The sequence below is a fragment of the Odontesthes bonariensis genome, chromosome 14 (assembly GCF_027942865.1).
Source record: "Odontesthes bonariensis isolate fOdoBon6 chromosome 14, fOdoBon6.hap1, whole genome shotgun sequence".
Taxonomy (NCBI): Eukaryota; Metazoa; Chordata; class Actinopteri; order Atheriniformes; family Atherinopsidae; genus Odontesthes; species Odontesthes bonariensis.
Genome location: NC_134519.1, coordinates 9049270 through 9065099, shown reverse-complemented (window position 1 = coordinate 9065099; position 15830 = coordinate 9049270). Strand labels below are relative to the sequence as shown.

The 15830-nt window shown below is 42.6% G+C and overlaps 1 protein-coding gene and 1 long non-coding RNA gene across 2 annotated transcripts in view; both read right to left on the bottom strand.

Moving 5' to 3' along the window:
• The window catches only part of LOC142398220 (vasoactive intestinal polypeptide receptor 2-like), an 86462-nt gene extending 72064 nt beyond the window's left edge, over positions 1-14398 (bottom strand). Inside the window, exon 1 of the mRNA XM_075482179.1 lies at positions 14188-14398. Within this exon, the coding sequence (XP_075338294.1) occupies positions 14188-14238 (51 nt within the window). The 5' untranslated portion in view covers positions 14239-14398. The remainder of the gene's footprint in view (positions 1-14187) is intronic.
• LOC142398219 (uncharacterized) lies at positions 8248-8902 on the bottom strand. Its single transcript, XR_012772767.1, has 3 exons — positions 8615-8902; positions 8443-8495; positions 8248-8337 (listed from the first exon to the last, which is right to left on the bottom strand). It is a non-coding gene; the product is annotated as an uncharacterized LOC142398219 (long non-coding RNA).
• Positions 14399-15830: the final 1432 nt, after the last annotated feature.

The window sequence follows — 15830 nt, the reverse complement described above, 5'->3', positions numbered from 1 at the left end:
AATGTTGAGCTCCGGGCTCTGGGGAGGATTCATCCCTCCATCAGACCTGCTGCCACTGATTTTCAGCCCACTTCTTGTGTCCTTTGGCCCAGCTCAGCCTTTTCTCCCTGTTTCCCTTCCTTAAGAACGGCTTCCTGACAGCCACCCTTCCATGGAGCCCATTTCTGATGAGGCTTGGGCCAACAGCAGATGGATCAGCTGAAGGTCCAGATGCATCTCTCAGCTCCTGTGTCAGGTCTTTGCTGGATGTTTTCCTCTTTCTTAAGGACATCACTTTCAGATCCTGTTCATCTGCTGTAGATAGTTCTTTAGGCCTGACACTTCTTCTTTTGTCCTCCACTTGTCCAGTTTCCTCAAATGTTTTAAGGACACGCTGCACACCATGCTGAGATATGCCAAGTTTTCAGCTAACAGCTCTTTGGGAATCACCTTGTTGCTGCAGAAATCCTGTTTTCTGTCTGTCAGACTGTTATCTTTGCTGTTTTTCACAGATGCAGCTAAAGAAATTGGAACAAATTATTATAATCAAACCCTGAAAGATACTATTTAAAATGAATTCTTTGCTAATGATGGCATGTTTTGTGATTTATGGTACTAAGAGGTTCATAGAAAACATAGGACAGGTCAACATGGCACCTGTATGTCTGGACTTTCCTTACAGAAACCATGTTGTTATGCACGTATTTTAGGGTAAATATAGGTTTCTTTCTTCGATGTCCTACCTCTGATGCATGACCCCGTGCACACTGTATTAAAGAATATTCTACGTTAAAGACTCTTGCTTCCAGTCTCATTAATTCCAGTCTCCTCCACTTTGACTTTTGGTTCTGATGACAACAGAACGGCTGCCCAGGAACCCGTCCTTACAGCTAAAGTCGTCTGTTACGTGTTCATCGCTTGAGTTAGGAGCCTTTTTCTGTGCTTGAATGATTCATAGGTCAGAGTTAAGTAGCTTAAATAAAATAATAACACATGCCTTCAGAAACGGTCCAAGGACTGGACTGTCCAAAGAGAAGCCAGAAAGCCTGGAGAACTATTGCTCACTAGATGACCAGTCTGGCCGATTAGAAGCAAAAAATAAACGACCTTTGCTGGATGTTTTCATCTGTTAGAAGACTTTTCACCTGTGAAAAAGAACAAACCCTGAGCAGAGGAAACTTTTTATAAGAGAGGCAAAAAAAATCATCAAGAACATAAAAAAAAGTCCAGTTGATTTAAGCACTCAGTGTGGTCACATGGCACTGAAAGGATCGGATTATTAGCTAAATTACAATAAAACTGAGTTATTAAGTTCATGTAGACACCTTAATCTGACTAAATTGAATCGGATCGGATTAAGACCCCGAGATAACTCGGTTGAAAGTCAAATTAAACCTGCTTGTAGACGCTGAAGCACGTGGTGAATTAGACTTTGCGTTCTGCGCATGCTCCAGATGTTTCCCCGGGGTCGTGACCCGGAAGTCAAAGGAGACGATATTCCTGTTGTTGTCGCCGTCAGAAAGAAACAAACAACGCGATGGAGAATGCTCCGTTGGGCATCGAGTTTGTGCAACAAGCAGCTCATCACAGACCAAATGTAGAGGGACGTAGCTTCATCTTGCTCTTCGTTCTCCATCTTTCTTGAATGCCTGAGTTTGATCCAATTCATTCACCGCCATATATCCAAGGATAACTACCCTTGCTCAACTCGTTCTTATTGTAATTTAGCCAATTATCCGATCCTTTCAGTGCCATGTAACCCCACTGACAGAGGGATTACCACGAAGACTGGAAGATTGAGATACAAAACAGTCCCTTTACCTGGTGGGAAGGCGCTAACTTTGTGGTGCCGATGATCGTAAACGAGTTTTATGTAACGTTAGCGTAATGACTCACGCTGACACGGTTAAGTGGAAGGCCCGTATTGTCTGTGCGCAGGTTTCCCTTCACCTCATCTTCGTGCTGTGTCTACACTGCTCCCGACGGTGTGGTCCACCTCTCCACATTACATGCGAAGCTGTAAATCCAGAGCACGTGAAGCTTTTGTTGGGAGGAAACGGAGACACAAAGCAGCGACGACCAAGGCAGACGTGCACAGAGCGGTGAGGGTAGGGCTCTCCGTGATCCGTTGGGCAAATGAGTGTAAATCCACTCAAACGCAGCTCTCTGTGAGCTCTGAATCCTTGTTATTTACACCCTGTTTTTGCCTCGCCTGTTCAAAAGATCTTTTATTCATAGTTGGAGATGAGTGTTGAGGCTAATTTGCATATTCACACATAGCGAATACTAAATGAGGCAAAAGTGTAGTTGCACACAGGCCATTTTAAGACGCGAGGACTCATTAGGTGGAAAAAAAGATCCAATCATATGTAACCGGTATGAAACCTCTGCGTTGTGTTATTAATGGTTAATAGATGGAGACCACACTGCTGCTCTTTCGAAGGTCTTTTTTATTCTCCAACCTTTCCTCACGAACATCACAAAAGAGAGCCACAATTACAATGACGCAAACAATAGCACAATTAAGTGAAATATGGAGCAACATAGACAAAATAAAATGACAAATATAAGTGACAAAATGGGAGCTCACCTTTCCTCACGAACATCACAAAAGAGAGGAAGAGTTTTGGCGGGACCGTATCTTTTGTTACAAATGTTGCTCCCCATAAAAGAACGTACAGAAACAGTAAACGAAAACGAAAGTTCCACCTGACTAATCTTATAAATGTCATAAAAACAATTAAAACAATAATTTTGTGGAATTATACACAAGTCAAATTAACCCTTGTTACACATATAATCAATAAACAGGGTGAGTGTCTCAGAGGTTTTCTGGGGAAAGCTTCATGACCAGGAAATGGTCACTTCATCAGTTTAAAGTTCAAAGCCGTGAGAAGTTTGTCGGACAACTAATCTTATGAGCTTTAGGAGTACTACCAAAAGGTTGGACACCAATCTTTCTACTTGAACTTTATAACTCCGCTTCAGATGATCCCTTTGAGCTTTTTCCTTCACATTATTGAAGAAATTTCCATCCAAAAAGTTGCAGAGGAAACAGTACAAATTGGTTGCTCAGAATGAAATATTCATGCAGGAATTATGACACCAGCATTAAGGCGAGACACGGCAGGCAAAAACAGGGATTTTTCATGCAGTGGTCAATTTTGAGATTTTGGGCCAGTCTACTCCTTCAACGTGTGTTCTTTCAACCTGCTATAAAGAAAACGTTGAAAACATAAATTAAAATGTTTATTTTATTACATTTTGTTTACTCACGGCGGTACGTTTCGCCCGAATTTACCAAAAAGTTAGCATTCCAACGCGCCATGCCGAGCTTCGCCTGTTTACTGAAGTCTGTCATGACCGGTATCGTTGGAAAGCTCCGAGTCTCCTGCACAATGATATGTCATCCAAATAACGGCACTTCCTTTCTATCAGTAACCAATCGTGAATGTCTAAAGGCGGATTTATAGCTAATGACAAAATCTCATTGGCTGCTGCTCGTAACTTTCAAAGAAAAAGATCTTTTATTGTATTTTATTGAGCTTGTATTCTTTATTAATAAGATTATTTTATTCAATATTAGTATTACTAAGGGCCTGAGCATTTATTCTGTTTTTGAGCAATTGTTTCCAATACAAATGTATTGAATTCCCCTATATGAATCTTTAAATGCCGTTTTCTCAAAATCAGTTTTTTGTATTTTTCCAGTATCAATATCTCAGCCTATGGAGCACCTACTAACACCAAACTTTCCAGTTATACACTTAGCAGTATTCCGAAGATATTTACAGAAGGATTTGTTGATAAATCATTCCTGGCCTGATTTATGTGACATTATAATCAAAACATATGGCGAAAATCGATGTTTTTTAGGCTATGGACAGTAGATTTTGATTTCCTAGGAAATGAAAGCAGATATCCTGAAATCCTTCTGTAATTTTCTTTTCATTTTGTGTGTAAACAAAATGAAAAAAGAATTTTGCACCTGGCTTCATCATATGTTCAGATCTAGCTTCCGGAAATATATGCAAATGTGCGCATATTTAATGAGATAATGCCTAATTTGCATAACTAAACATACAAATTTCTAAAACTTGTAATACATTTTTTTTTCATACTTGTATAAGTAATCAACTGAGGAAGTTTCATGGTGATATCTATTATTTTATTACCCTATTCACCTGTAGTGTCTCGCATTAAAGAACCTACATAATGGAGACCAAAAAATAAACAAGATCTCAGTCCTAACAGCACGAGCTTCGGCTGAATCGAGGCGTCCATCTCAAATGAAACGAAGTAAAAGTCGACACAGAGTCGACAGTTTCAGCGCTAACTGGTGTCCTTTCATCAGAATCTAACACCATTTCTGGGCTGATTCCACGTATCCTGCAGCTCATGTTCAGACGGATGAGCTTAATATACCACTGTGGTACGGAGGCTGCTACACCTGAGTCCCGCTGACCTCCGGGGCTCCGAGGCTGCAGAAAAAACAGCAGCACAAGTCTTAATATCTTTTTATTTATGAGACTTCCAGCTGTGACACACACGTGTGTCTTAATTGCAAGTCTAGGACAGTTCTAGAGCTGGGAGCGCTTCTTGTTTTTAAGCCGCATCACACTGCTATTAGCTGCATGTCTGTTTCATCCGCCTTTTTACGTCCACTTCTACTCACTCTGGCTATGTGAAAGGACTTATAACAGCTCAGTTCAGTTCAGTTGACTTTATTAGTACCTGTAGGTAGATTTCTTCTGCAGAAAATAGGAGAAGGCATCTCCCACACCTTATTAACAGACATTAATCTGACAGAGGACAGGTCAAGACAAGCTGCAAATGTTTAAAACTCTAATTGGTGAAATCTACTAATGCAGAGTCACTCCTCCTTTCAGCCCCTATAACGCACCGGTTTGCTGTTGTTTCTGTTGTTTCTTTTATTCCGTTTTTGAAGACGATAAAAGCTGGAAGTTTAAAACAATACAGGGAAAAGAACCGACAAACACTAAAATGCTCAGCGAGTGGCCAGCAGCTTCCCAGAAATGACTTAAATCGTTCTACCTTTTTACTGGGGCTGGGCGAGTTAACTCGTTAATTATTTAACGCCGATAACTATTTTATCGCGCATTAACACATTTTTATTTATTTTATTATTGTAAAAGTCTGTTGCTCACAGGCTTTTATTTTGTAAAAGTCTGTTGCTGTCTGCCGCGGAACCGGAAAAGAAAGTAATCGGCGGATCCACCAAACCTGGAGAAGGGTACGGAACTTTTACTCGGCCATTTTCATTTTAAAGTTCTTCCAGACGGCGGAGTCGACAGAACCAAAGTCATCCGTAAACACTGCCAAGTTGAATTGTCTTCTCAGCGTAGTAGTTCCAGTCTAAAATATCACTTAAAGGCAAAACACACAACTGATAGCAGCAAGTCATTCAAGGAAACAGACAGTGGAGCGAGGCTTCTACATAAAAACTACAGAAAGATGCTGATGTTAAAAGTGTGTTTGCACAACAAATGTTATGGCACTTTCATTCACATGGCAGCACATTTAAAATAAAACTAAATGCTAAAAGCTATACACTACTTTTGAATTCATTTTTGGATTTTGCGTACAAATGTGATTAATCAGGGAAATCAATTAATTAGATTAAAAAATTTTAATCGTTGCCCAGCCCTAATATTTACTGTGGATGTCCTCTGCAGTTGGAACAACAACTAACTTGCATTCACGAGGAACTCCTTCATGGAAATGTGTCTGATTCACATTTCTCTTCAGCACCTTTCTAAATGATCCATTCAGATTTGCTTTGCAAGTGAATGGAAACCCCCACCGGCGGTGTTCAAGAACAGCTTCCACCAAATTCAGTTAAATCATTATTAATCTACCCTTTAGGGAAAACTTCTCGTTAAGGAGCTGGGACCTGACAAGCCTCAACATCAACATTTCCCAGTAAATGAAGGAGAAAGATAAATGCTACAACAAACTGAGTTTTTGTCGGAGCTGGTTCAACCGTAAGACGTGGCTGGCAGGTTTGTCTTGATTAGAGAGGGTATTAAAATCATCCAATTTATGTTTAATTTTTGAAAATAACTTGGTAACTAAATTCTTTGCATATGTTACATTTTTTGGGGGGGCTTTTTATGCCTTTAATGATAGGACAGTTGGAGAGAGACAGGAAGCAGAGAGAGGGGGAATACATGCAGCAAAGGGCTGCTTGGTGCAGGACTCGAACTGGGGCCCGCTGCAGCGAGGACTGTAGCCTCTGTACATGGGGCGGCTGCTTATCCACTACCGCCCCCATATGTTACATTTTAACACTGCACGAAAAGAGGGATTTGTGTCACTGTGGACGGCAGTGAACATCCGCGAATTTGCCTAATTTTCGGACGCACCTGGGCGCTTGCAGGCAGACAAACTTTAAAGGGGAACTCCGGGGCATTTGAAGCGTGTTTCCATTGCTAGAGGTTGTCAAATACTGCTAGTAGGACACAGAGAGGTCCAGATCTGTGCTCCCTGTGTGGAGATCGCTCTGTCCGCACAGCATGTCATGCGAGGCTAATACGTGGTGGCTAAGGGGCAAGCGCTAACCCTTCCACGTAAAACAACAACTTGCACACTGCAGAAACGTCACACCACTTTATAACCCATCCGACAATAAAGTCACAAGCCTTACCATCAAAACCATATGCATGGTTCTCACATTACTGGCATGGGGACGTTACAAAACAACTTTATAAACAGCATTTAACTCGCCGGCTGGTTGTAGGCTCGCGCATGTGAAAGCCCAAAAGAGTCGATGGACGATAATCTCATATACAAAACAATTATATTCTCTAGAAAAACTGCGTTCAAGTATTTAAAACATTACAACAATATTACTGGGAATGTATTGTTGTAATGTTTTAAATACTTGAACGCAGTTTTTCTTGAGAAGATAATTGTTTTGTATATGGGATTATCGTCCATCGACTCTTTTGGGCTTTCACATGCGCGAGCCTACAACCAGCCGGTGAGTGACATGCTGTTTATAAAGTTGTTTTGTAACGTCCCCATGCCAGTAATGTGAGAACCATGCATATGGTTTTGATGGTAAGGCTTGTGACTTTATTGTCGGATGGTTTATAAAGTGGTGTGACGTTTCTGCAGTGTGCAAGTTGTTGTTTTACGTGGAAGGGTTAGCTCTTGCCCCTTAGCCACCACGTATTAGCCTCGCATGACAGGCTGAGCGAACAGCGCGATCTCCACACAGGGAGCACAGATCTGGACCTCTCTGTGTCCTACTAGCAGTATTTGACAACCTCTAGCAATGGAAACACGCTTCAAATGCCCCGGAGTTCCGCTTTAAGTTTGTTGAGCGAGAAAATCGTCGGAAACGAACCCGACTCGCGGCGGGCTCTCAAAGCGGGGTGCTAATGGCTCAGTGATTAGCACCCCGCTGTGAGAGTGCCTGGACCTCTCACTGGCCTCACTGGTATTGGACGAAAAAGGCACGTGATTACATAAAAAAGCTCCTGTAAAGCTGTCCGCCCATTGGCCAATAAGGTTAATATATGCATACTTTATATGGGCATATCACTCAGCAATTATGATTAATAATTGTGATTATGATTACTAATATTCCTGGGATGTTTGTGTACTTCATATATTCACGTCATTCTTATAAGCTGCACTATGACTAGGCTAATGCAGGCATGAATGACGTGAATCTATTGAGAATGAAAAAGAAAACTTTTTTTTTTTTTTTAAAGCGCTTTTATTGCCACACCACACAATGTACATAGCTTACATTGTAATAAGAACCATATTGATAATAAAGAATTGAAAACTATATACACTCACACTGCTGTAGCCTACGATATACACAATAAGCCTAAACGCCGCCGTTTGGAATCCGCATTCTTCGCATTACTCCGGTCCCTGCAGGGTCTGCGGGAGTTGTCAGACGTCCTCATCCTGGATCAGAAGCTGGCTTCTGGGAGCTGTTGGAATAACCAATAAATAATCAAAACATAGTCTATCCATGCACAGCATATTGACAACTTGTCTATAAAGTAACGAAAGTCATATTGACAGCGTATATGTTCTTACTCTCTTTCACTCTTCTGTGGTGAGACTGTGAGTATTTCGGGTTGGCTTCAAGACGCGCCTGTAGCACAGCACACAGGTCCGTCACGCAGCTAAAAAACAAACAAACAAGAGGAATGAATAAAATGACCAGTGCTTAAAAGTATCAGTGCCAGCCGTGGTAAAAGTCAGCGCCGCTCACCCTCGATAGTGTCCCCGTCTGCCTCTCTGAAGTTCGGACTGTTTGACACCGCCTCCTTCAAGCGACTCGTTACATCCATATTGTGAGGTGACAGTAGCCTGTAAAAACAACAGGCCTATGGTTAATAAAAAAAACTGCATTGACGTAACGTAACATTGGGTCCAACTCAACTAGATATTGGGAGAACATTCACTTATTCTTACCCTTGACCTGGATTATAATGCCACGGTGAGTTATGCAGGCGGCGAACTGCTTCCTATAAATTGAAAACACGAAATTCATTTTTTTAAATAAAGAAACTCACACTGGTTTTCACGTGATGGACACAATTAAGTTGAGTTTAGCCTAAAGCCACAGTCAATAACCTACTCTTACCGCGATTTTCGGATTCTGTATCCGCCTTCTCTTGCGCTCTTCAACTTCTCTGGAATGTAACTTCAGTCCGTTCTCGACGGCCATCTTGCCTCCAACCTAGCGAATCTCTGGTCGATTCCCTCCAGAACCCTCTCCACGACCGTATCCACAGTGCTGGCCACCATACGAGACATCCCGGTCATAGCATTCAACAGGACTTTCATTTTATCTGCCTGTAAGCAAGTGAGTAAGTAAGTTTAATATACAGCACATTTAAAATCAGCGAGAACTGTCCCAAGTGCTGTACAGTGTCAACAAGACTAAAATTAAACTATCAAATGGTCATGTGCAAGTAGAAAAAAACACACAAACCTGTAGACCCGCAGAGAGTTGCTGGGGAGTTGAAAGCAAGTCGTCTTCCAGCCATTGTATTCCGCAAACCAGGGCAGTTTTCACAGCACGGGACCTCAGCGATTTCTGTCTGTCTTTCTGCCGCCAGATCTGCTCCTTAAACTTTTTGTTTACACTGCACGACACAATGTTTCTCATACGTGATTGAACGAGAGCTTATGCGAGCCGTAAAGCTCCACCAATCATATGCGTATACGTCATTACACGGAATACTCGCGAGACAACCTCCCGTCCTTTTGCTATTTAACGTTGTCTGACCACAGCTGGCAATTTGCACTGTTTTGACACAAAAATGGACTCTGCAAGGAGAAAGAAAAGACCTCGGCGATATTGTGACCATTGTGACACCGAATTAAGCCATACACAATAAAACACTGAGCGCACTACTGCACATTATGTATACAGGCCAGATTTCTATATTTTTATTTCTATATTTCTATTTTATTTAAGAAACCTTTTAGAATATTGCTGTTGCATGCTTATTTTATCTTTATCTTATCTTTATTATTATACATTTGGACATCCAGTGCGGGCAACAAAGAAAAGAATTTCATTGTTCAGGGAAACACGTTTCTAACTGCACACATGACAATAAACCTTTGAATCCTTGAATCCTTGAATTTTGCCCACAAAAAGCGGTATTACAAAAGAGGTGTTTGGGAGAAAAAAAACCCAGATATGCGTCACCTGTCACCAGCAGACAGCGTGCACCTCTTCTTTTTCAAGACAACACAGCAACAAACTTGGCTGGAGTTGGAGGTGATAGTGATGAACGTGTAGAAACAGGCCTGCCCACCCCCCACCTCACCTCACCCCACCCCACTTGAAAATGACTGTGGCAGCTCCTGACCTGATCACTGGCATTTACATATTAAAGGCTCTCCTAAGTAGGGGAGGGGAGGGGGGCATGGGGGAGCAGTTGCCAGGTCAATTTGCGACAACTTGGGCCAAGTTTTCACTTTTACCACCGCAAATGCAGGGGCTCAACGTATGCGGACATGTAAGGGGCCACATACATCCACAAATCCCTCTTTTCATGCAGTGTAATAGGAAAAGTTCTGTTTCATTCTCTCTTCTCAACCCACACAAACCTTGTATAGATTCAGCTGAAATCATAGCCTTGTTGTGAATTTATCCCTTGATTGTATTGTAAAGTATTTGATAGCATAAAGTCTAGTAGTAAGTAAGTAAGTAATATTTATTTATATAGGCTGTTTTTGTGACCACTTTGTTTATTTTACTTTAATATTATTTGTGTTGTTAATAACTGTATGTTTCTATTGTTGACTTTTATTGTATTTTCTGTGCACTTCTTGTGAAGCACTTTGTGACCTTCATTGTCTGTGAAAGGTGCTATATAAATAAATATTACTTACTTAAAGTCTAATATAGCTGTAAATTGTTACTTTTTCTGTGAAACTGGAAACTGTGAAATTAAATCATTATTGTGGAACTGTAGTCATTTTCCGACTGTACATTTGAATGCTTGGCAGGGAAATCTGTTGGCACACCAGATTTTTTTGGCTTTTTTTTGGCCGCTGACCACGAATCAACAGACGGCTGACTTTTCAGACCCCAAAAAGCAACTGGAAAAGAATGCAGGAGGCAACTTTCTGAACAAAAACAGCGCCTCCACGCTGCAAGCTGAAAGAAAGTGAAGACGCGATCCTGGTGCTTTAAGGCGCTAGCATGGTTGCCGCGTCTGTCACGGCGGTGGTGGACCGTGACGTCAAAATGACGTTTCAGGCATGGCGCTTCCCTTGAAAAGACGGCGCTGCGCGTTGTCGTGCACCAGTCGATTTTTGTAACTTGGCGGCGCCGAGCACAACGAACCGGATGGACCGATGTGAGACCGGCTCAGTCAGGAGGTGCGTTTGTACAGGCAGCTGTACGAAACTGCAGTGAAACAGCACAGGGAGCACGTAAACTCCCAAAACTGGTGCACAGAGATGGGCAGAACTTTGGGGAAAGTGGGAGAGTTCTGTAAGAATGTGTGGAGGAAGCTACGGGACAGATACGTGAAGGCAAAGAAGAGGGCAGAGACTCTGTTGATGCCGGGGGCTTCAAACCTTCACCTCTTTTAACTGAATTAAAAACTTAAAATGATTCGAAAACTGCAGCAGTATCATTAATTACAGTATTCCTGCTCTTGACAGTGGCATTGTTTTCTTCTCCACTTTTGTGGTTGTAGAGTAGAGGTAACCTTCACGTAGCAGCGCCACCTCTGTGACGGAGAAAATTGCAACTACTGGAGCGCAACGACTTGCGCCACTATATAGGGTCCTATGGCGGGCACGAACTCGTGACGTCATCAACACCGCTCGCGCGAGCAGACGCAGCAACCATGCTAGAGCCTTTACTGTGATTGTCCTAAAAAGCAGGTCATTTGGCCGACTAAACACTGCGGCCGACTACTGGAAAGCAGCGAGCGGCAGAATGAACAATGAACAGCTGAGAGATTACAGTGAAAAACGTCCTATTACTTCTCTAATGTAAAAAAAACAACACAGGAATAGAACCACTTCCCAAGTTCAACTTAGATAAATGTCCACACCATTACATTGGAATCCCAGTTAAACTGTGCAGTGAGTGCATCCAGAGTGAGAATCGATACCGCGGATACGTGCAGCTCCATGGGTTATTGATTATTGATTAACACAAAAAACTGTCTGTTACAGACAGCAGGGGAGCCTCGTCCCGGATGTGCTGCCATCGAATTACTGATTTCTGAGCTTGTTTATTGCTTCGTGCACAAACTCCAGAATGGGTCTAATAGAATTTTTTTCTCTTTACTGCACACGAGCCCCATCCTGAGAATTTTCATTTACAAATAAAATGTGCAACCTTGAAAACCGAGAGAGTCCGTTTCCCCGTTTCTCGGGACATTCTTGGGTGTTCATGCAGAAGTCTCAGAGGAACACACACACACACACACACACACACACACACACACACACACACACACCGCCCACTCTCCTATTTCCAGAGAGCCTTAACGAGATATTTTCTCATTTCTTTAATCTGCTCTGATTTACACTCCTATTTAAAAGGGGAAAGAAAACACCACAAATCCGGACATTTGAGAGGCAGCGACTGGAGAATATTTGGCATTTTTCCTGATAAATGAAGTATATTATATTATGTTGGGAAAGGGGGTGTTAAGGTGTACACTGGAAAAAATCAAAGTCTTACCAGGTATATTTGTCTCATTTCTAGTCAAAATATCTACAACTGCCTAACAAGTACCATTTCAGTCAGATATAGGGACTTGTTTGAAGACAATACATCTGGAATATCTTGTTAAATGAAAAAGTCTTGAAAACATCTTGTTTTGAGTTGGATTTCATATGAAACAAGCTTTTTTTGTTCATTTGAAGAGGTTTTTAAGCGAATTTCAAGATCACTTTTATCTCAAAAGTCCTAAATATCACATCTTATTTCAAGAAATCTTGACAAGCCGATTTTCACTAGTTCCATTGGCAGATTTATTTGCTTATTTCAAGCAAAAAACGTCTCGTATTTGTTGTTTTTTTACTTATTTTTGGAGGGGCATTTTTTCCAGTGTAGTGGGAATGCGTATTTCTATCAGAGCAGCAGGAGGAATCAACTGATTATGAACTCACTGCAAAACATCCAGAAAATAACACAACCTGTAGAAAAAGACCATGCTGGTGTTACAGAAATAATCTCACTCACTGTGAAAGCACATGGGTGTTTCAAGGTCAGGGTTAGATGATCCCTGCTCAGGCACATTTAGAGAATGAAAACATTTAGATCAAACTTCACCCACCCTGGATGGGATTACCGACGTGGATAAAGGATTAGAGGAAGTTTTGACTCCGGAATATACGAAGCAGACTGCAGAAGCCGGAGATAAAACAAATTCAGATTGATACATGTGTCTTTACAGCTGCCTGACGTGCCCTCGAGCAAGAGAGACACTGAATAATCAGCAAGCAACTCGGAGGATAAGCTGCTGAAGAATCTCTGAGGTCTCCGTGCATCTCAGGGGGCTGTGTTGATCCTTTACGTGATTAAACGCGCGTTTGTTTGTGGGCGATGTGAACGTTTCCACAGCTGCTTTCAGTCGCACAGAGAGAGCACTTCCACTGTTTGTCCTGAGAGGTGGATCAACACAGAGCGAGGGCAGATAATGTGCGAGGGGCAGATAATGTGCGAGGGGCAGAGGGGGGAAAAGGGGGATAATAGCTGCGGGACGCCTCGGAAAGAACGGGCAAACACTAAAAGGTTATTTCCACAAATGATCTTAATTGATGAACATGGACATGAGTCAACTTCAGCCGTTAGAAGGCTCGGAGCTGCCACTAATGATTGTTTTCAGTTCTGATTAACACTCTTTGAGTCATCAGCTAATCATTCTGCTGATAAAATGTCTGAAAAACTCAATTAAAAGATTAAAGATTAAAGTTCCGATCTATTTTTTTGTTTAATTATGTTTAAATTTAGATTGTTTGAAATATATAATAAGTTTACATCACCGTAAGTTACAAAATAAATAGCAGTAAACGCACACGTTTATTTTGTCATTTCCCCTAAAAAACACTAACTGACAAGTTGCCAAATCAGTTCATATCAGCTTGACCTATTGTTTAATGTTTAATTGTTTAATTGACTTGAAACGTTCCAGGTTTCAGGTGGGAATGCATCTTGAGGGGGAAAAAAAAACACATTTTGCTTCAATCAATACGGGATTAAATTCCTATTATTTATAGAAAACATTCAGCTAAACAATTTGGTTAATCTAATGAAGCAAGACTAAATGATCTCTATATTTTTTTAGTTCCAGACAATAAAACGGACTTTTGAATCAGCACATTTTTTTCAGATTAGTACATAAAACGTAAGACCAAAAATTAAAAGCAAAGCCCAAACATGTAGTTAAAGATATAGAGAAACAGAGTCTGGAGGGTGAAAAACGGCAAATACTTCTATTTGAATATACATTTTGGACATTTCTAAGAAAGAAAGCTGATATGAATAAGTTAGTTTACCTCTAAGGTTATCACAGCATATACTGTGTTACTAATATCTCTTTAAACCGGTTATTTTCTCTGGATTCTTCAAAAGTTAATGCAAGATAATACAACCATCAGCATCGTATTCAGAATGAGTCACACGTTCAGCACAACCTTTGAGAAAACCGGGTGGAAAAAACGACTCACCATGAGCAGACATGTCGACAGGCAGAAGGTGACCAGCAGCAAACTTTTCATGTTCAGCCCTCAGGTGGACAGAAGCTGGCCCTAACAGGAGAAACCCGGGTGGAGACGCCTCATCTAAACCCGCACTTCAGAGCTGTTCATCCCGGTAAAAAGGTTCGAATTCATCTTTAAATCCCATGGATGGCGGAGAGGAGCGCAGGGGAGGTGATGACCCGCATCCGCACGGGTCGAGTCCACTGAGCGGAGTGCGCGCGGTGATCAGTAAACCCGCAGCGGGCTTCTGACGTCAAGTTGGAAATAAAAGCGCCTTGCGTTTCTGGTACTGGCTTTCAAAATAAAGCCAGTGCTGGCGGATATCTTTCTCTCCTTTTTTAAAAATATCTTATCTTAAAGATTTAATTATGAGATATTTTCCTAACAGAGCACTTCGTTCCCAAACTGAAGGTTTACTTGAGGTTCCCAGAGTTTCTAAAAGCAGAAAGGGAGGCAGAGCCTTCAGTTATCAGGCCCCTCTCTGTGGAACCAGCTGCCAGTTTGGGAGGAAGAGCCTTCGGTTATCAGGCCCCTCTCTGTGGAACCAGCTGCCAGTTTGGGAGGCAGAGCCTTCGGTTATCAGGCCCCTCTCTGTGGAACCAGCTGCCAGTTTGGGAGGCAGAGCCTTCGGTTATCAGGCCCCTCTCTGTGGAACCAGCTGCCAGTTTGGGAGGCAGAGCCTTCGGTTATCAGGCCCCTCTCTGTGGAACCAGCTGCCAGTTTGGGAGGCAGAGCCTTCGGTTATCAGGCCCCTCTCTGTGGAACCAGCTGCCAGTTTGGGAGGCAGAGCCTTCGGTTATCAGGCCCCTCTCTGTGGAACCAGCTGCCAGTTTGGGAGGCAGAGCCTTCGGTTATCAGGCCCCTCTCTGTGGAACCAGCTGCCAGTTTGGGAGGCAGAGCCTTCGGTTATCAGGCCCCTCTCTGTGGAACCAGCTGCCAGTTTGGGAGGCAGAGCCTTCAGTTATCAGGCCCCTCTCTGTGGAACCAGCTGCCAGTTTGGGAGGCAGAGCCTTCAGTTATCAGGCCCCTCTCTGTGGAACCAGCTGCCAGTTTGGGAGGCAGAGCCTTCAGTTATCAGGCCCCTCTCTGTGGAACCAGCTGCCAGTTTGGGAGGCAGAGCCTTCAGTTATCAGGCCCCTCTCTTGTGGAACCAGCTGCCAGTTTGGGAGGCAGAGCCTTCAGTTATCAGGCCCCTCTCTTGTGGAACCAGCTGCCAGTTTGGGAGGCAGAGCCTTCAGTTATCAGGCCCCTCTCTTGTGGAACCAGCTGCCAGTTTGGGAGGCAGAGCCTTCAGTTATCAGGCCCCTCTCTGTGGAACCAGCCGCCAGTTTGGGAGGCAGAGCCTTCAGTTATCAGGCCCCTCTCTGTGGAATCAGCTGCCAGTAAATGTCCAGGAAGCACACACCCTTTCCACCTCTAAGACCAGGCTTAAAAATTTCCTTTTTGATAAAGCTTATAGTTAGGGATGGCTCAGGTGATCCTGAAACATCCCATAGTTAAGCTGCTATAGGCCCAGCCTGCTGGGGGGCCTCATCTGTCACACCTTTCCTCACTTTACTCTCTTTTTCCCCCGTTTAATTTCTCAAATGATGTTATGTACATGTGACATT